The sequence below is a fragment of the Equus przewalskii genome, chromosome 9 (genome assembly GCF_037783145.1).
Source record: "Equus przewalskii isolate Varuska chromosome 9, EquPr2, whole genome shotgun sequence".
Taxonomy (NCBI): domain Eukaryota; kingdom Metazoa; phylum Chordata; class Mammalia; order Perissodactyla; family Equidae; genus Equus; species Equus przewalskii.
The window spans coordinates 49,696,110-49,718,750 of NC_091839.1; the positions used below are offsets into that span (position 1 = coordinate 49,696,110).

The window sequence follows — 22,641 nt, forward strand, 5'->3', positions numbered from 1 at the left end:
ACCATACTGGACAGCAGAGTTCTACGAGATCACTCTCAGACTTGCAGATGTTAGAACATTTTGCCCTATGTGGGAAAATAAATTTTGTTACATTATACCCTTAATATCAGTTTGCTATTCAAAATAGCCCTGCCTTTTCATGCCACAGAATATTCTGTCTACTTTCTTGGCAGCAGAACTAAATCAATTCACTGTTTAGCAAAACAATGTTTCTTCTTCCACTATAGCTGACTTCTAATTATTTAAAGTGCTAGGACACAGAAAAAGAAAACCCATAAAATCCACAAATAATTCAAGTCTTAAACCTTTCCCTCTGGCAAATTTTTAAGGCATCTGCTTAACAGTTGGAAAGCTAGTTTGTTCAGTAGTTTACATCTTGTTCTAGATTATGCCCATATTTTTATACTGGTATTATCCAGTTATAAAACAGATAAATACATCAGAAGAAAAGTAGAAAAACTAAAAATTTTCAAGTTGAGGAGTTACTGTATCAGCTTAAAACAATAATCTTAACAGATGAAAAAGTAAGACTCTTTTCTCCAGCTAACTCTGACAATTTTGTACATATCAAACAAAATACTGGCCAGGTCATAAGGCTTATTAATAAGGCATCCTTACATGCAGGTGTGAAAAATTCATTTTATTTTGCATAAATATCATGACAGTTTATTGCCCAACGTGTTCCTTTAAAAATAAGTTAAAATGTTTCCATAATACCTTTTTTATTAAACACATAATTATTGACTAAAGCATAATATCACTGATTAACATAAGATAAAAATAATATGAGCCCCTCAAAAATTCTTGAAGAAAAGTGCTTGCAATATTTTGTGAAAACATTTGTTTACATTTTTACTTGATTTAATGGACAAATTCATATTTTTCTTTAAAATCTACAAACGTCCTAATTCCCACCATTATAAAAACTAAGCAAAACAAAAAACAAAACCACCCCCAAATAGAACCCTAAAAAAGAGCATTAATTTTATTATAGACTATACATTAAGTCACTGAGTAAAGCTCTTTTTTATGAACACTTTTGGAAAGCTCGCATTGAGTTCTAGCACAGCTCTATTATCAATCTGTGAACAGAAGGACACATCAAGTAAGGAGAGATCTCTACAAGATTCCAGGAGTTTTCTTAAGGATGCTGGACTTACCATTCTTGTCCCTGTTTAAAAAAACAAAATCAAACAAAACACCTTAAATATAACATTTACATAATATCCTGATAAAGAGTCACTTAATTATTTATTGTTTAAAATGCATTTAAAATAATTTGCCTTTTAAAAATTTATTTAAAAAAACATTTTTTAAAAAAACATTTCTTTAAACAAAAGACTTCATACTGAAACAGTCCTCTAAAAAAATACAAACTGAGTCTTCCCAGCCAACTCGGCATCTAGGACCTGAATTTTGTCACTACTCTATCCACTATCTTCATTCCTGCCTCTTCTCCCTTCCGATCAGCTCTCCAGACTTTCCTATTTCTGTCACCCCAGTTCAAAAGGATTTGCACATCTCAGTTTCCTCAACCCATGGGTCAAATCAGGCAGCAATGCTTACAATGATTCAACCTCTAATTCTGAGCAATTACTGAGCAACATCCCTGTAGAAACTTCTGTTTCAAGCACCCAAGATGCAAAGATGAATAAGACCTGTGTCTGCCTCAAGGAACTCTTGGATCAGAGTTGAAAGCAAATGACTACAACACAAGGTGATCGGTTTTACAGTAAGTGGTGGGTATAAAATGGCACTACTGGAAGATGGACGATGAGTACTATTTAGCCCATATTTAATCTGAAGTGATTATGGGCTATTTGGATGGAAGCTAAATTATAGAAATTATGTAAAGCACGTGATACATGGCAGGCACTCACTAGGCTCAGATGATACCGTCAAAACATACCTTGCTTTAACTACAGCTTCACTAGGGAGGAAAAAAAAATCAAAATTGTATTATATAGACACATCTACTGGGATGGGGATTAAAGTTTCTGAAATGTTAACCTATACCTTTTTTTCTGAGAACGCCTTTCTTACTCTCCTCTCTGCCATGGGCTCCAGAAGCTGTAACTATACTGTTACCCTATACTGCTGTGAGTGGCCCCACACCAAACCAATACAGATTCTCCTGGGAATTTAGAACTGGAATTCAGCAAAGCCTTCAGTGTCCACAGATCCCTTGAACTAAAGACATGGACAACTGGGTTGGGACCAATATATTGGGCCATGGTACCTGGAGAAGGAGACATGAAGGTCCTTGTGAGAGTACTGTGCCTGAGGGCAGGGGTAGGGCACAGGGCCAGGGGACAGGTGCCTGAGCATGCAGGATAGGAAAACGAAGGAAAAAGAGAAAACAGCTTCCTTGCCTTTTGATGGTTTTCCAGTACCTCCTGAGGGCTGACCATAGCTAGCTCCTAACCATGGGATCTGAGAGAGACACCTGTATCTTTATAATAATTTTCTTTGCTTTTGCTTAAGTTATCCTGAGTGGGTTTCTGTGAGATAAGATCAGAGACCCTCAACTAAGACACTTGGCGATGGGGTGCTCTTCACGTAGGGTTGTGACTGTTCTTTATTTGCCTGTCTGGGTCATTAGAATCTGAGTTTCCTGATAAATCAGGAGTTCCTAAAGCCTGAGAGAATGCCACGGAAGGAAGCTGGAGACTGAAAATTTAACTAGGCTAGCATCCCCTGTCCTATGCTTCCAGAGCACCCTGTAAAGCTTTTCTTTTGTTATCCACTGATGACACAACTATGTTTTCAGTCAGCTTGATCCTTCACGCAGGGGCCATGTCTGTTTTGTTCACTGACATATCTCCAGTGTTTAAAAGAATGCCTGACACAGTATATGCTCAGTAAGTGTGTAAAGAATGGATGAATGAAGGGATGGTAGTTAATTTCCTAATACTATCACCCTGGTTTGGACCCTCATTAGATGGATTATTGCAGCTAATCTCTCTGATTTTGATCTCTTCCTTCTCCAATTCACCTACTACTTGTTTCCAGATTAATATTCCTAAAACACAGCTCTAAATATATCACTCATACCCCTAATTAAACCCAATAATAGCTCTTGCTTGTTTAATTTTGTGCAGATTCCTCATCCTGGTATTCAAAATGCTCCATGAAAGCCTCATTATACTAACATTCTAACTCAAATTAGATTGCCTATTCTCTGAACATATTCTGGATTTTTAAGTCCTATGCTTTTGTTTCATTCTATTCATTCAGGCTAAAATGCCCTCCTCACCCTATTTCTTACTCACTTTTCAAGGATATCTTTCAAATACCTATTAACCTTTTTAATTAAGCTTTTCCTTATTTCTCTAATCATATACACTCTCTATTCTTTGAGGCCCACCAAAATGGACTTGCTTCTGGCTTGCATTACAGTTATTTATATATTTGTTTTACTCCTCCTTGCTGTGTCATAAACTCTCTGAAGGCAGGGACTGTATCTAATTCAGCCTTGAACTGATCAGGAAGCATTTTCAGCATGAAGAAGGTATGCCATTTAACACTCAAATGTGCTCATCAGAAAATGACAAATAAAATAACTATGAGCTTTATTTGACTCAGAATCCTTAAAAAAACAAAAGGGGATTCCAACACTTAAGGATGAAAGGAAACCAAAAAACAATAAAAATAAATAAAATACAGCATAGTGGTTAAGAGCGTACATTCTGGTTTAAATCTGGATTCCTTATTAGCCATGAGACTCTGAGCAAATCACTTAACCTGTTTCAGGCTGTCTCTTCAATTGTGGCTAACAATAACGACCTCATAAGGTTGTTGTGAAAATTAAATCAGCTAATATACACTTAGAACAGTATAAAGAATACAGTAACACTGCTATTAACATTACCATAAATTATTATTATTGATATCATTTTTTACTATGCTCTTTATATTTGAAATAAGATATTCCAATATATTGGCATGATGGCTGTCTGCCATCTATAATTAGTTTTGACATATAGATAATGATACTTCCTTGCTCTTATGCTCATGAAAGTTACAAATGTTTTCAAAAAGAAGTCATTATACTTCTTACCTATTTTTCTTTTATGTCTCTGCCAAGTAATTCATAAACTTACAGGCCAAAGCTAGGTCACCTGACAACAGACCCCACTGTTCATCATTGTGAACAGTGCTTTTGTTTTAGAATCAGTGTTACTGATGTCTCTGTGGTTCTGTAGCATCTCTTTTAGACACGAGCTACTCTTCATCTCTAGCGTATGAATCTGGTATTTTTTTCTTTTTTTTGGTGGGGGAGAGTTGTAAAATAGATCTTAACCAACAATAGCACCATCCTCTCAAGTGAAGCCTGATGCAATTAGTGATCCATTTTAAAAGCGCTAGCCGCCTTTCTTCATTCTCCCTGTAAATTCATGACTCCTTGAACTTTTCAAAATATTTCTCTTATAAAAGGTCTAGGCTAATTCCAGGAGAAGGTGGGTAGGAAGGAAGGAAACAAGCAAGGTAAGTGGGTATGCTGTAATGAAAAAACAGTACGGACTGTGGGGTCAAAAACCTTGGGTTTGAACCCTTGCTCTGGCACATACTAACTGCTGGGTTTCAGTACCCTCATTTATGAAAAGACAATGATGTCCAACTCCCTGAGCCATGAAGATTAAGGAAAATACAACACAGATGAAGTACCTAGCCCCAAGTGTGCATATACTAGGCAAGAATTTCTCCCTAAATTTTTAGCTTAAATAAGTAACATACAACTATATAAGCAACATCTATAAATGTATCATCAACCTGGACTGTGGAGAGATTTTAAGTGAAACCACAAACACAGGTGTTGAAATCTCCAGGTTTTCCTTTTGTTCAATGTTTAATAAACAGGAACAGATATAATTAGCACTTCATGGACTACTCTATCAGTACTTAGTAATGATTAGCATTAGTAGCAATCCACTGGTAATAGATTACCAGAGAACACAGTGCAAGTGCTCTGTGGGTTCACAAAGTCCCAGTTGTGTGGGCAATCGTAACTGTGGCATTGCTAGCATTTCTGAAAGTTAAGGTAAGAAGGCACAAAATCTCCTGGGGCTCCTGGCTGATAAATTGCAATAAGGACACAAGAAATCCCAGAACTGGGAAGGATTTTCAATAGACCTGCCTTGGGGTAGAACTATTCCTAAAAACTAGAATCATCAGGGATGGAGATCTTCCAATAGTCCTTAATCAAGTTTAACATCAAGAATGAACCTGAATTCATTTTACAAATGGATTAACTTCTTACCCGGCCTTCATAACAATGGAGAACACAGCTCATATAAGTTCTCACTCTTATTACTAGAGCAAGAACTAATGGTCATTTAGAGCTTTCTGATAGGTTTAGACTAAAAAATTCTGTTATTGTCCTCACTCTTTTACTTAAATTCATATATAATTACTCTCTATATCAGCTGGCCTGTCTTGCACTTCTGATCAAACCAAACAGTCTTAGTAAGACAAAATTTTTACTGCATCCAAGAAGTTTTTCTTTTCCTTGCAGGAAGTCTGAGATTAGCTTTTATGTCAAAGAAATAGACGTTATCACAAATTTATATATAGCATCCTTACCTAATATGTCCAGTTGCCGTAATCGGGTACAATTACATGCCAGCTCTTCAATGTCTGTGTCACACACAGACCTGTTAGCCGTGAGGAAGAGTTTCTGCAAGTTGGGGAGCTGGCGCGCCAGTCTAGCGAAGCACCCGGTGCTGCTCTGCAGAGTGGGACACCAGCCGAGGTCAAGCTCCTCCAGCAGCGGACACCCAGCAGCCAGCTCTGCTATCCCGTTCTCAGTGATGTTCTTACACCTCCACAGATCCAGAGTGCGGAGTTTTTTGCACTTGGCTCCTATCATGCTAGCTATCACATCATAGTCTTCAATCTGGAAACCAAGAAATTCCAATCTTTCACATATTATGCTCAGAAATGCAAACTATTGAGAGCAAGTTAAGACATTCTTAATCATCTCCTATTGTTTGTTTCCATGTAAACATACCCACATTCTCATTAATACAGATCTGCCCACTCATCTCACAGATCTGCCACTGTTTCATAAAACAGCAAGAGTAATCACTTACTTAAAAATCCATTTAACAGAACTCCAGACAGAGGACGTTAATGAATTGAATCCCAAGGCAGCTGGAACTCCTCAGTCCCTCAGGAAGAATTTGAGGATTCTGTGCTGTTTCTTGTAAGCCTCCCATTCTGACCTTGCTGCTGCTACTCATTGAGACGGCTGGTCTCTCCTCTTTTATATATGATGATTAATAAACTGGTAGGTATATAAGATCTCCCTGAGAAGGGTGTGCACTTCGCTAGGCTCTAAAATAGTATGTGAATACGTTGATAGTACTAAAAAGGACCTAGTTTTGGGTTAAATGAGGCATCTGGGGACTGAATATACGAGACGAAAATAATTGAGATTAGGCTATGTTCACTGTTGTCAGTTACTGGAGGTGTCACCTGATTTATCTCATGATCACAGGATAAACCTCTACTAATCAAGGAGTAAACACTTCCGTTCACAGGCTTTATATGCTTCAACAACGTTTCTTTAAACAGGTTCTTGTAATTGTTTCATTTGATTTTGTTATAAGCAGGTGTCCAACCTACACCAGAAGTCAAAAAGAAATAAAATAGCAAACATTTCCAATGATTATTTCCTTTGGATCATTTGATTATTCATACTTTCAACTACCATGCGCCAGCACCACTCTCGATGCTAGGAACAACAGGGAACCAAAAAAAACTCTGTTCACATTTTGGGGAAAGACATACAAATAAACGGGCCAAATAAATTCAGAAAGTAGTATGACAATAATAAAACAGGGTGACATGAGAGCAAACAGAGTGTCGGGTGTTGAGGGAGGGAGTGTGGTTGTTGGGATCTCCAGGAAAGAGCGTGGCGCACTTGAGGAACAGAAATAAGATGGGTATGTCTCAAGGCAGCAAGGGAGAGGAAAGGCTGCGAGGGCAGAGGCTACACAGGGCCAGGTGAGTAGGCCATGAAAGCATTTGAATTTTTAAGTACTAAGGAAATCAATGGAAGGTTTGAAACAAATATGATTAACATTAAAACAAAACCAAAAAACAGCTCTGGCTTCTGTCTGGAGCATGGTCTATGGTGCGTAAGAATGGGGGTGGAAGCCCAGTGAAGAGGCCTGCACTAGCTTGGAGATGAAGGGGCTTGGACTAAAGTAGTGGAATTAGAGACATGGACAGATTGAGGGCTATATTTTGAGTAAGAACCAAAGGCTTAGACACAGTGGTGATGATTTCTGAGGTTCTGGTCTTCAGCGCTGTGTATGTAGAATCAAGTAGAAGACCGGAGAAACAGATTGGGGGAATGGAACTATCTAGGTGAGTGTACCCAAACAACACAAAACCATAGCTTTGATAAGCAGTGTAGCCAATTAGCTTTTTTAGAAAGAAGCAATTTAAAAACTTTACATAACCCATGATTCTGATTGCTATTATTTTGATAGTCAAAAATAAAATATCAAACGAATCATCTTGTCTTTTGGTCAATTAACAGGAAAGAAACTGAAATAAACATGGTACTAAAATATCGACCAAGAGCTGTCTGTGTTACTGTCCTGGTGAACCCTGGACAATGTTTCAATCTTTATGTTAGTGGCGGTTTCGGTAATAGCAGTATTTCTGAACTTCAATGTCAAGTCCTTAAAACCTCATTTCCTGGCAAACAAATATCAATGGTAACAATACTTTACTGGTAACTACATACTTTAATTTCAAAAATAGTCTATTTACCTAAAGTAGTCTTTCCCATAATATAGTACATATTAATAGATATAAAATGAAAAAATGAATTCGGTAGTCAGGTAAAGTTGGAAAAGACTGGTTTAAGCAAAGGCAAACAGTTTCTTTGCTGTAGGACATACCACTGAAAACTCTAGGAGGACATAAGTAGCCTCATTTCCTAATTTTGACCAGGAAACCCTACTCACCCTCTCCCCAGCCCATATACATCTTTTATTAAGTTAATATCTTTTAGGACTAATGATCCAGGGGTCAACTCTGGAAAATGTTGACTTGAAATACACCTAATTCCAACTATAAACATATATATATAATTCCAACTCTAAAGTGACTGTGGCCAGAGACCTGCTTTCTAGAGAATGCTGCCCCATTTTAAGGGGAGGTAAATAAGAGGCAGAATAAGGTACTTCTAGCCAAAGTTAAAAAAGGTCCTTAACAATCTAGAGAGGGGAGGCTAGCAATAAGTAAAGATCCAAGTGGCAGTAATTGGCTGGTTTGTTGTCACAGAAAGTGCCATCAAATGTCACAGGGCCCTTATAGAAGAGCCACTGGAGGGACCCAATAGAAGCCCATGAAATGGCTTGCTATGGTAAGAATTTGACCATAAGTAAGGAAAACCTAACGCTGAGTTACTGGGCTCCCAAGATTGTTTCCAGAGACAGGAGAGGGCCTGAGCCCATACTTGGGGTTTAATCAGGCTAGCGATCAGGATTAAAAACCATGGAGACATGGAGATAAATGTGTCATTAGAACAGGCCTCTCTAGCCCACACTGCCAAATCTTGGGGCATCTCTAAAGCCAGTGTTGAGCTCAAAAAGGTGCTCAAATGCGATCTATTTTAGGTTGAATCCAAGCATAGGGCACCAGAAGAAATTCTCTGATCTTGCAAGCATCCTGCTTATTCAGGTCTTTCTAAAAAAAGGATGCAAAACTGGAATGGTTTCTGCTTTGAAGGGGTAAGGAATGAAGAGGAATGGACTGCTCCACCGTCAGTTATACTGGGAGATGCATTTCCTGTGAGGGTCCGTATACGTGCATGCACACACACGAGTTTTATTGTTCCTTGAGTCTCAATAGTATTCACAAGCCATGTAAAAAAGACTTGACTTATCCCATGAGCTCTTTCAATGGCACATAAAATCATAATTTTAAATCTGGGAGGACTTTAAAGACTATGTAGTTCAATAGTCCCTGGGCTTTTGGATTTCACAGACCAGTAACATTTCAAAACGATCTGAGTTCTGACATAGGGTGTCCATCTTTTTATCTTACCCAGAAAGAACAGTGAAACAAACAAAAATAAACCTATCTACTATCATCAGCATTTCCAGGAAATAACCTCAGAACTTAAAAACTAAAATTGGCTTTGTGAAAACTTACTGAACTGCTGGCATTTGGGTATGATGGATATCTTATTTTGTAAAGAAATCCAGAGAGGTAAATAGCTTGTCTGAGATAACATCTGCCTTGAGGCAGAACCGAACTCTTTCCACCACACTGTATTCTTTCCTTGCTCTCACAGATAAATAATGTCAATGTTCCACAGACATATTCTCTGATTTAAGAAAAATACTTGAAAGTGGGGTACACAGTAGTGAACCATAAACCTGAAAAGTTGTGGGTGGGGGCGGGGTGGGGTGGCTCAGGATTAAATTCACCCATGGAAAGAAAGAGAAAAAGTGATTGAGTGAAAAGAATTTTTAAACACTTACCATGACACAACTACCCAAACTGAGGTGCTGAAGCTCTGAGCAGAAGTTCAAAATGCTGAGCAGCGCAGTTTGCTGCCATCAGGGACCACATCAGAGGCAAACGTGAAAAGTGAAAGAAAGTGAAACAAAGAGAAGAGGTCAATTAGACATTAAAGGCTGTCACTGCTTTTCCTGAAATAGAGCTCAAAACCTACGTTACAGACACCACAAATGCCATTTAATGAGTCCCCAGTGCTCCTGCCATTGATTAGCTTGGAGTCAAGGTAATCATTACAAGTCCCCATGTAAGCCGTCACTTTGTATATGGTTTTGCATGCCATAAACACACCTATATTCCCTCTGACCTCTCAGTTCATTTCCCAGAGGTAAGCAATTTGGAAGTCTGGTTAGGACTGAACAACGAGACAAGCTAAACAACCCCTCCCTCCAAAACACCCACAGAGGGCTGGTGACACTCTGAAGAACAGAGGCAGCTCTGACATTCGCTGATCAGCTGCAGCCTGATGGAACTGCCAATAGAGTCACCCCAAATCAGGACTGCGCTGGTGACTTTAATGTCAAAGGATTCTCTCTGCTGACAAGGATACCAACAACCATTGAGCACCTGTCACTAGCAACATGCCGACTGAAATATACACAATGTGCACTTTCTAGTCATGTTCCTGCCATTTAAGCCCATCTATCCTGCACAATGAAAACGGTCTCACCACTAAAGAAACTGAAAGGGACGCTACACTGCTCCATAACCACGGTACCTAAAATATTTCTAAACAGTCATAATTTCATTTGATAACATGCTTGCCATGAAAAATTGTCAAAAACAAACAGTGCAAAACACTCAAATTTATGGTTTTTCTTTTACAAATTGAGAAAAAAACTATCCAAACTTATGTGGCAAAATTTCTTTCTAAACATTTGAACTAAATCATATCTAACCAAATTAAGATGATATTACAGAAACTCTGTTTAATCTGTTACAAGTGATCAGAAACAGAAAAGTATCAGTTGGGAAGGGGATGAAGGAGGTGTCAATGACAATACAGAACATTTGTACAAACTCTAGATAAGATTCTCATTGAGAAAATAAAGTATTTCAGATAAATAAACTTAGTTAAGGCAAAAATAAAATAATAATAGTTCTAATAGGTCCTAGGACAATACTGGACTTAAGACTGTTTCCCTGTCAGCACTTCTTTAAATTTAAGCAAAAAATAAATGTCTACTTGATTTTATGCTTAATTTTCAACACAACTTATAATATTTACAAGACAATCCCATGTAGCACTCAGAAATCTGACATTAGATGAGGTATATGCACATAAGTTAATTTTCAGATTCTCCAAACTAAAACTTAGCTATTTTAACTTACTACCAGATGGGAAAATGACGTTAGGTTTGTTTTTATTAAAGTACCAGATCCTTATAACAAGGTTATTTTATAAGATTTTCCCATGAGCAAGATCCAGAACATATTAGAGAATGAAATTAAAAAAAAATACACACATTTCATTCATGGAACCTGTTTGGTAATTTGTTTTTAAATTACTTACAATGAAGAATTTGAAACAGACAAACAAGTATAGAGTCTAAAATAATGAACATCCATGTAGCCATAACTCAGATTTATCAAATCTTAACATTTTGCCTTCTTTGCTCATCCTATTCTATTTGAGCACCCCTCCAACCATTCATATACTTCCTCAGAGGTAACGTTTATCTTGACTCAGTGTTTAAAAAACATGCTTGAAAATTATGCAAGTTTACTATACATTATGGATACATAAATAGCATATAATATTGTCCCACAGGGTTTTTACATACATGGTATTACAGTGTGCATACACTTCTGCATCTTCCTCAACAGTATCTTTGAGGGAATTGTCCATGTTGATATTCACGGCTTTAGTCCACCAACTTTTTAACTGCTGTATACTATTCTGTTATGCAAACATACAATATACACTCTCATTTGATATTTACTTTAGAGTTTTACCATAACAAAGAATGTTAGACTAAACATTCTCATATGTGCTTCCCATGCATTTATAGAAGAGTATTTCTCTAGAGCACATAGCAGAGGAAGAATTTCCAGGTGTTTAGGTATGCTCTGACTATTCGATTCTGCAAAATAGCTCTCCTGAGTGCTTGTGTCAATTGATGCTCCCACCACAGTGTAAGAATGCTGGGTCCCCACATCTTTGCCACTGTATAGTCTTTTCACCCTTTCTAATGTCTGCCTATCTGATGAGTATGGAGTGGGATAATGTTTATTAGTATGATTACTAATGGGGTTGAAGATCTTTGCAAATGTTTATGGGCCACTCATATTTCCTGCTCTAGAAATTGCTTAATCATATGCTTTGATGATTTTTCCATTAGGCTGTTTCTTCCTTCTTGACCTGTAGGAAGTCTTTTTTATCCTGGATACCAATCTTTGTCAGTTATATCCATTACAAATATCATCTCTAAATCTGAGACTTGTCTTTTTGCTTTGTTTACAGAATCTTCTGAGACACGAAACTTTAGATTTTAATATAGTCACATCAATCTTTTTTTCCCCTTTATGTTTGTACTCTGTTGTCTTTTCTAGAAAGTCCCTCTTTACCCAAAGAAGAATATTCTTCTATTTTTTTTTTAATGACAGCTTTAAAGTTATTTTTTTTACACTTGGGTTTTTAACCCAACTGGAATTGATTTTTATACATGGTAGGATATCAAATTTCATTTTTTTTCCTTAAGAATAACCACTTGTCCCTGTTCAATTTATTGAAGATTCTACCTTATCCACTGATTTGTGATGCTTCCTGTCAGAAACCAAGTTTCTGTATATGTGTGAGTCTATTTTCTGGGTCATTTTGTTTCACTGGTCTATTTGCTTTTCTCGGCACCAATCCTTCAGTCTTAATTATTATAGTTTGTAATAAGTCTATAATTCTAGTAAGAAAAATATGCTTTCCTCATTCTTCAAAACTCCCTTAGCTGATTCTTGGCCCTTTGTGCTTTCAAATGAATTTTAGAATCACCTTAAAGATTTTAGTTTACCTTTTTAAAAATAATACAAAAAGATTAGGTTTTTCTTCTTCCTCGATAGTCATTATTTTAATTTACTGGCATTTTATCAATTTCTGTGTCATAATTGCTTATTACATCTGATACCTTCTTACGGAATTTTTCTTCTTTTTGAAGAATATTTTTAATAGTTCTCTTCACGAGTGTCCCTGAGTGGCAAAATCTTAACAACAATGACATTTACCAAGTAGCTAATATGTCAGGCACTGCTGTAAATTCTTTATACATACATCTTCATCCTCACAACAACCCTAGTGTTCATATGTTTAATCTTCACAACAACCCTGTTCAGTCGTTTACTCACTCAATAAATCTTTATTGAATGCCTACTATGTGTCAGGCAGTGTCCAGGCACTGGGATACATCAGTAAACAGAGCAGATAATAACCTATAAAGAGATACCATTATTCCCACTACACACAAGGAACTGGAGTCAAGGGAAGGTGAGTAACTTTAGTCTTTATACTTCCCCTGAATCTTGAATGAAAGTTGAGCCAGGCTGAAAACTTTAGGGTAACTATCTTCTCTCATCACTTTGAAAGTATCACTCCATTACTCACTAGCCTCTACTGTTTGGTAAGAAGTCCACTGTCAGTCTAATTGTCTTCTTCTGCAAGGAATGTCTTTTCTCTCTGACAGCTCTTATCCATTTGTGTATTATATTCTACAATTTCATCACAAGTATGTCTAGATAAAGATTTACTTTCATTTATTCTGTTTAGTATCCTGAGTGAACACTTGATTTGAAGACTTGCATCGTTCTTCATGAAAGATGAAGATTCTTAACATTTCCCTCTTCAATTTTTGCTTCTCTATCATGCCTTCCATTTTTTTTCTTTTGGAACTCCTACTAAATGAACCCTGGAGTCTCCTAAGTACCAGTGCCTAGAGCAGTTTAAAAAATATGTCCACAAATTATTCTGTACTTCTTCCTTCCAGAGGTGGAGATTAATTCCTCTCCCTTTGAGTGTGGGCTGGACTTACTTATCTCTAACAAACAGAACAGAGCAGAATGGTATGATGGTATGTTAGGTTATTGTGATGGTTAATTTCATGTGTCTTGAGTGTCATGGCTCACTTGACTGAGCCATGCTGTGCCCATATTTTTGTTCAACCATTATTCTGGGTGTTTATAGGAGGGTGTTTTGGGATGGGATTAATATTTAAATCAGTAGGCAGAGTAAAGCAGATTTCTCCATATTGTGGGTGGTCCTCATCCGATCAGTCAAAGACCTAAAGAGAACAAAAGGCTGACTCTCCCCCAAGTAACAGAGAATTCTTCCTGCTTCAAACTGGGACATCAGCTTCTCCTGACCTCAGACTGCAACGGAAACATCAGCTCTTCCTGGATCTCAGGTCTGCCAGCCATCAAACTGGAACCACACCATTGGCTCTACTGGTTCTCAGGCCTTCGGACTTGGACTGCACCACACCATTGGCTCTCCTGGGTCCCCAGCTTGCCGACTCACCCTGTAGGACTTGGGACTTGCCAGCTTCCATTATCACACGAGCTAGCTCCTTATAATAAAGCCACACACACACACACACACACATACACATGTCCTCATATCTGTTTCTCTGTAGAACTCTAATACGGTTACAAACGGGCTGTGGCTCCTCTTGGGTTCCTCTCTCCTCCAGTGCTCGCTCAGGCAAAGTCAGCTGCCATGTCATGAGGACACTCAGGCAGCCAACGGAGAGGCCTATGTAGAAACACTAAAGAGGAACTCTGCCAATAGCCACGTGTGACCTTGGAAGCTGATCCTTCAGCTGCAGTCAGGCCCTAAGACAAGGGCAGCCCCAGCAACAACTTGGCCGCAACCTTATTAGAGACCCCAAGAAAAACTACCCAGCCAAACCGCTCCCAGAATCCTGACCTAAGAAACCGAGTGAGATCATGAACGCAGGATGTTTTAAGCCATTACGTTTTGGGGCAATTGATACACAACAATAGATAAATAATACAGTGACTGGCACATAGTAGGCACAATATATTTATTAAGGCTATTGCTATGAGGATTGAGTTTATACATATATATACATAACAAATAAACTACTTCAGTGGTGCCTGACATTCAAAACTTTTACAAATTTAAGTACATTCCTCAGACCTCTCTTCTAATTTAGGAATTCTCTCTATATCCAATTAAGGATTTATGAACTTATTTTTTTATTACAATGACTGTCATTTATTTCCTAGATTTTTTTTACTACTTGTTCTTGCTGTTTTAGCCTATTAATGTTCCATGATTTCTTTTCTCTTTAAAAAGATGCTTTCATTTACTTCTTTGAACTCCCATGTGCTGACCTCACTCTTTTTCTTCTTCCCTGTCTATGGGTCTTGCAGACTGCCCCCATCCAGAACCGGACTTCTATTGAAAGTGCAGTGGTCGTGCTCTGCAGTGGTGCTGGGCATACTGCAGAACCAGAAGGAGGCTTGGCTCAGTCTGACCATGAGGTGCGGCCAATGCCAGGTCACTATATACCTTTTGGTATATCTGCCCAGGCCCAAATCCCTCCTTTCTCTCAGATTTCCATCCAACCCCCGGGGTGGCTTGGCCAGCCATCCAACACTGTCAGTCTAGCTCTAACCAATTACTCCCATACTGGGACAATGAGATCCTCTTGATATAGTTTGACATTTATTCCATGTTGAATCAGTCCTTCTAGTTAAAAATAAGAGTAGGACAAAAAATATTTGTTGTTGAGAACACCATATTAACCTCTTGGACTGTTCCTTAGAGGAGCTGTATCTATTGGTTACTGTCCCTCTTAAAGATTGTATGTAACTTTAAGGCATAGACTTAACTCACTTTTGAATTAAGATTCTCATAATTATACATCTAGAAAACATTTTGAGTAAAGGTAGATGTATGCTGGAGGAATTTCAAATTGTAAAAGAGCAACACATGGATACTATACTTAATCAGGCAAATATTTTATAATAACTATAGTCTGCCCATTAAATTGGGAATTAAAGTTCATTTAATAGTAGAGAGAATTATCATTTTTCATTCCCACCTTAAAGAAGGAACTAATATAGAACAAAGATATGCATGCTGAACAATATCACACATCTTTGCTAAATAAGAGATGTGAGATCAAATGTTGAGACCAAGATATAAGGGGACGGAGGTGATGGCTAAAGGAAACAAGGACGACCTTGGAAGAGATGCTGTGAGGAATGTAACAAGGAGTCAGACAGAGATAAATAAAAGGGCTGACAGGTAGCACTGAGGTGAGCAAGTAGAGGTTAACAGTTTCATGACTTTCTCCAGCAGAGCTCATGATAAGCCAGAGGCTGAGGGTGTACCAAGGTTGGTAGAACAAGGTCTATAGATTGGTATGCAATCTCTCTAAATCCTTTTACCCAGTTTCCTCCTAGAATATCTTTAGGATATCCTTTCTCTATGCTGTTAATATTCAGAATTAAAGTACTGCAATTGATACTAAAACAAAGAGGAGAAACTAACTCTTCATTTCCAGATATAAAAGGTCCTGATTTTGGAGAGACCACAGGCTCAGTGGTTTAGAGGAGAAGTTGGCAAACTACTGCCCACAGGCCAAATCCAGCCCACGGCCTGTTTTTGTAAATAAAGTTTTATTGGAACAAAGGCACACCCGTTCATTTATGTATTGTCTAAGGCTGTTTTCACACTACACCAGCAGGGATGAGTAGCTGTGACAATGACCATATGGCCTACAAGGCCTAAAAGATTTACTATCTGGCCCTTCGCAAAAAAAGTTGGCCCACCTCTGCTTAAGAGAGTAATTCTGCCATAATGAGTACTTGCAGCACTTCTGCACATCTAGAACACACAAATAGGTGCACTAAAGCTACATGATTAAGTGTACTATGAAAAAGGTATTCAGAAATAAAAAGTGAAAAATTTTAGGAACTTCTTATTAAGACCTAAGGTATCTTTTAGATCTCCAAGTCCACACAGATTCTGCTGGTTTGTTTTGTGAAACTGAATAGAAGCACAAGAATAATTCTATAAAATTAAAATACAAGTTTAATAGTTAGAAGCTTTAATAATGGAAGGCAGCAGATTCATTTCAAATGAGTCTGTAATTTTTAAACAAAGGCCAACCTTATTTAAATCTCTGTGGAAAGGAATTCACTAAGAAGTGACTGGATCCATGTTAATTTCTTCTATAGAATTATCAAAACATGCCCTAGGTGAATGCTGGCATCTAGTAGTAGAATATATGATCATAAAGAAAGAATCCTTTTGTATTCCACCTAAAATCTACCTACTAACCCTGTTAAGCAGCTTCAGAATCTAATGGATAACTATAAGCTATAGAGAATTATTATCAATGCCTCTACTTGTTACAAGGAAATCTACTGAGGTGAAAAAAAAAGGTAGAAATTCAAATTTTCATTAACAGCTTTTTAAGAGATACTACCCATAAACATCAGAACCTCCCATCCTCCAGACGTCTAAAGTGCTAAGCAAAAATACTTAATAAAATGATAACTGAGGTTTATTATACTCACATATAAGTTTTAGACAGTCCAGATTTACAGCTTAGTAAGAGTTATATTTATGCATACATTATGTATATTTCAATAACATAGTGAGACTTTGTATAATCAACGTATGCAGTATTCTGTTCACTATTTAACATTAATACAGGTTTATAGTTGTTATAACTAGTTTATGACTTTTTTTGCTCAGTTAAAAATTAATTATTGCTTATCTTTAATAAAGAATGCTTCCTTTAATTATAACACTTAATATAGGAAGGTAGGATTCTACATCAGCATTCTCCACGCTGAAACATGGTTCCTAGAAAGCATATTAAAGGAACATACAATGAGTTTATATACTACAGACATACGTTAGCTAAAATATAGACTAGTGACATCACCTAAGAACAAACAAATGTACTTTCACTGATCATGATATATTTCAAACACATCAGAGCAATATCTACAAGTAATGAGACCTGATTTTATAAAAGCATATTTGCTAAATGAAAATTCATAAATTTGCATAACAAATACCACCAAAGAAATCCTAAGAACACAATCGCTCAATTATTAGAATTTAAAATACATATATATGTATGGATTTCTCTTTCTGTAATTTTTTTTTTTTGGTCCCAGTGTTCCAATCTCAATAAATTTGAGGAGGGGAATATAGAATAAAAGTTGAAGCATTTTGAGAACTATTTAAAGTGCTTGAAACTAACTCTATGTAGAAATAAATAATCATCATTCCAAAATGCTTAAATTCAATTACTTTACAGAGGTTTGCTCTGAACCATCTACTACAAATTGTTCTCTTTTATACAGTTTAAATATACAATATGGTATAGGTTATGTGCTGATACATAATCATAACTTGAAAATAATATTCTTTTATAAGTTAAACTTTAAGATCAACATTGTGGTGGAAAAGTTAAACTTCTGATTGATCCCTAAAAAGAAAAGGTTAAAGATCATAAATGAACATAAATTAATATAAAGCTCTTACACACGGCTTTAAGGAAAAAAAATGAAAGTTCTCTAAACCTAACTGTAAATGGCTAAAGCTACTCAAGATCACAGACTTAGAAATTTGGCTATATACTACAAGTTTCAGTATAAGGTTCAAATAATTTGTTACATTACAAAAATCCATGTGTATGATAGAATAAAATCTGAGACTAAATCACACACATTCACCTCCCCCTGTAGTCTCATTTCAGAACCCTTTTTACCATGGTAGTGGATCTCTCCTATAATAATACAGTTGAATACATCTTTGCTCACAAATGACTAAACTGATCGATTTCCATATCAACCCATAATGGATGATGGCAGAGATCTGCAGTCAAAAAGTCATGGCAGTTTGCACACCAGCTAGATTTTACAGTAACCTTATTGACTATCTAAAGGAAGAACATTTGCTCAGAGGAGTCAGGGGTGAACTGTCAACATGTAAGAGGAGTCTGAGGCATATGTTGGTTGGCGCTGTTCATCTAAAGGATGCCCAGCTAAGAGAGTGCACTGGTCCAAAGGTTTTATCTATCTTCTTCCAAAAGCACCTCTTTCCTTCCTGTTAAGATGAAGGTGTCAATCTGTTCTGTGCTGATGCCTTTAAGCATTTAAGGCACATAACTAATTCTCAGTGTTGTCATTCTAAACTCACTAAACAAGTCTTATAACTAATTTGGTTTCCCTTGTGACATGCTAACAGTACGAGACTGTGTTCATCAGCTCTCTCTAATGAATGGTGTCCTTCCCAGGTAGATTTCTCATACCTGGTTTATGGGTCACAGTCATGAATGTGGATAACGAGTCCGAACTCCAAGAGATGATCACCCTCCCCACCACCACCTCAGTGCACTGCCAAGTCAGGCTTCTTGACCCTGACTGAACCGCACACTCAGGTCACACACACACACAACTCAACCAAAAGCCTCATATTCCCACCGGAACTTCTATAAAGCCAATCAGGATAGAGGGAAGTACAGATATATTCTTGCCTGGAGACATATCAAAGACTTTTTAAAAGTTTGTTACTTTTAGTATCTGATAGTCAATAAGTTAAATATATTAAAAGTTATTAAAAATCTTAACTCGACTCTATTTAAGAATAATTATTAATATCCTTTTGTTTCATATGTTATCTAGCTAAATTAATCTGTCTGAAATTGACTGTATTTTAGGTGACAGCTAATGACAGCCTGCATTAGTCAACTTAGGTGATCAAAGCAGTTTCTTCCTATTTCAATTTCTCCTCTTGGTCTTAGTTAGTTATCAGCACTGGCTCTGTTAGGTGAGAGGCCATCCCTTTCATTTGAGTTTGTTAGCTGTACTGCCTCTATTAAAGGAAAGGCCATGCCTGCTTCTTCTTACCAACATGAATAATGTGTTCTTTAAATCAAATAAGAATGCAGGGACCGGCCTCGTGGCCAAGTGGTTAGTTCGTGCGCTCTGCTTCGGCAGCCCAGGGTTTCACCGGTTTGGATCCTGGATGTGGACCTAGCACTGCTCATCAGGCCATGCTGAGGCAAGGTCCCACATGGCACAACCAGAGGGACCTACAACTAGAATATACAACTATGTACTGGGGGGTTTTGGGGTGAAGAAGAAGAAGCAGAAAAAAAAGAAGACTGGCAATAGATGATAGAGCTCGAGTGCCAATCTTTAAAAAGAAAAAAGAATGCACTAAGACCACCATTATCTACGTATTGGGAAGGAAATTCATGGTACTAAATCAAATCATACTGTTTTCAAAAGACAGTTTATATATCTTTTGTAGGAAAGCCCAGATGCCTTCATCAACAGACAGGATGAAATGAATTTTTACTTATATATCTTCTGCTGAATTACTCTGCTGAATAAACTGGCACCAGAGGAAAAAAAATATGAAGCGAGTTGATATCCAGCAGAAGTAAAGATCAACTACTTTTGTTGTCTTCCAGTTCATGAGGACAAAGGCAGCGGGGTCCTTGAAACTGTCCTCCAGAGCTAGCAGGCCAAGTAAACCGTTGCTGAACCATACTTATGGATTACTGTCATATACTAGTCCCCCACAATACCTATAATCAGTTTTCTCACTTCTTCAGATTCTTTCAATTTATGCTCTATCATTCCTGAAGTGAGGCAATCAAAACTGGATGCAGGTGTTCCATTTATAACTCCAACTTTTAAAAAACACTCTTGGTTTCTTGTCTGCTGCTAAGCAACAGAATGACATTCTTACTGAGCAACCTTTCATGTCCCATCTCAACCCCGAATCCAGATTTTTTTTTTTGCAAACAAAGAATAGGTTAACAGGCTCAAACTTCTAACACTAATCTAGATTGTCTTAGTATATACACAGGACTTCTCTTAAAGACACGTTTTATGCAATACGCTAAAAAGTTATTCTTATGCCATTCTTACAAGTTGTATTAGTTCACTAGGGCTGCCATAACAAAGAACCACAGATGAGGTGGCTTAAACAATGGAAATTGATTTTTTCACAATTCTGGAGACTAGAAGCCTGAGATTAAGGCGTCAGCAGGGTTAGTTTCTTCTAAGGCCTCTCCTCTTGGCTTGAAACTAGCTATCTTCTTCAGTTATCTTCATATGGTCTTCCCTCTGTGTGTGTCTGTGTCCTAGCTTCATCTTCTTATAAGGACACCAGTCATATTGCATTAGGGCCCAGGCTAATCACCTCATTTAACCTTAATTAGCCCTTTAAAGAGCCTGTCTCCAAATACAGTCACATGGTGAGGTACTTGGGGTGAGGACTTCAACACATGAATTTTGGGGAGACACAATTTAGCCCATTACACAAGTATTGAAGAGTAGGCTACAGATATATGGCCTTTTAGGGATAAAGGAGAATTATATCTTCTACTTATTTTCAAATGGTTCAGAAAAAAAATCATGCATATAGTAGGGGAATTTACTTTTTATGCAACTTTTCTGTAAGTCTGAAACTATTTCAATATAAAAGGTTTTTCCTTCTAAGTATTTAAAAATCTATTCAATGAGTTAAATTTTCACAGCCCTCCTCTCATGAAAATACATCATCATATGGGTAAAGAAGTGCCTGCAATCGATGTTTATGATACATAATAAGAATCTTGTGAATGGAGAAAAAGGGACCAAAGGGACTGAGACAAAGTCCTTCTAATCATCATATATCTTACTCTACTGTAATTACTTCCTTGTCACGCTGGTAAAAGAAACTAAGTACAATAGAACTAAAGTTTCTTTCCCGTCTGTTCCAAGTTGCCATCTTTTGCCTAAAGTGTTGTCTATGTAACCCTAAAAGATCCACCAAATTCAGTAAAAAGGAAATTACCCTATTTACCAACCCAGTCCATTAATTACTCTGGGATCACACAGTAAATAGGGCCTAAATCTCAGCTTGAAGGTCATCTCCTCTCAAAAGCTTTCCCAGTACAGACCATTCTCCAACCAAGCACAGATGTGTGGCACTGCCGGCAAGCCTTTGGACTTGACTGTATACCAGTCCACTCTCTCTCTTCAACGTAACAGTACCTCGTTCTTTACCAGGCACATGTTTACTGCTCTGCAACTATTGAACTTCAACAACTGTATACTACTAATGCTGCAAATAGCTTATTTAGTGATTTTTTGGGGGTTGGTGTTATGACACTTGTTATTTCTCTAATAAAGCGATTTTTTCATAGCAATCCTAAACACATGTAAAGAAAGAAAAAGATCTCATGAGATAAACTAACAAAAGAAATTAAACTATATTTCACTATCTTTTAGGGCTAAAAATTCTGAATACAGTTCAAATATTTTCTTACAAGTTTTTCAAGTTGCCAATCCACTCATTCATCTGCTTAATGTTCAGTACAAAGACAAACTCATCTCATGCTTACTAACTTACCTAATAATGAAAAAATGAATTGATAAGAGATAGCTATCAGTCATTATTTCAACACGAATTTACTGAATATCTACTATATATATTCACTACGGTGAATACCAGACATTAGTCTATGTACTAGATGTAAAGAAGTAAAGAAACATGGTCCCTCTCATTATGGAGTTTACAAGTTAGGAATGAACGTTCCTTTTACCAGAAACAAATCATAACGGTGAAAGAGACAATTCAGTCTAAGTCTCTCTTAGCATATGATGGAAAAGGTACTCCTATTTAGGCAGATTTATAGGAATACTTCACGAATGTGGGAACAACTGTGTAGGACCATGATGAGTAAATCTATACTATCATTTTCACATTTACACATGCCCATCTAATTTATAAAGTGTGAGCATTGCTTTTACATGTATGACCTAATTGGGTCTTCTCAATAGCCTAAGTGATAGGGTTTTTTTTTTTTAACAGATAGATAAACTTTCAGCTTAGTATAAGTTACTTACCCAAGCACATAAATCTTTCAAGTTGGGAAAGCCAAGATAAGGACTGAGTTTTATGACTGGGGTCCATGACACAGACTAAATAACAAATATCTTCCCAGTTTTCAACCATCAAATAATGTATCAATCAGATACCTGAACCTCACTGCTAAGCAGTTTTGATCTTAGCTAAAGTCTCAACAAGATCCTACTACTGCTTTCTCTCACTGTAGGATGTTA

General features: G+C 37.2%; 1 protein-coding gene across 9 annotated transcripts in view; it reads right to left on the bottom strand.

The window, feature by feature from the left end:
- Positions 1 to 619: 619 nt before the first annotated feature.
- FBXL4 (F-box and leucine rich repeat protein 4) overlaps positions 620 to 22,641 on the bottom strand; it is a 67,019-nt gene continuing 44,997 nt past the window's right edge. For all 9 annotated transcript variants that reach the window (XM_070556720.1, XM_070556717.1, XM_070556722.1 and 6 more), the window contains exons 7-9: positions 9,507 to 9,578; positions 5,584 to 5,896; positions 620 to 1,171 (exon numbers count right to left, since the gene is read on the bottom strand). In XM_070556720.1, the coding sequence (XP_070412821.1) occupies positions 1,008 to 1,171; positions 5,584 to 5,896; positions 9,507 to 9,578 (549 nt within the window). In that variant the 3' untranslated portion in view covers positions 620 to 1,007. The remainder of the gene's footprint in view (positions 1,172 to 5,583; positions 5,897 to 9,506; positions 9,579 to 22,641) is intronic.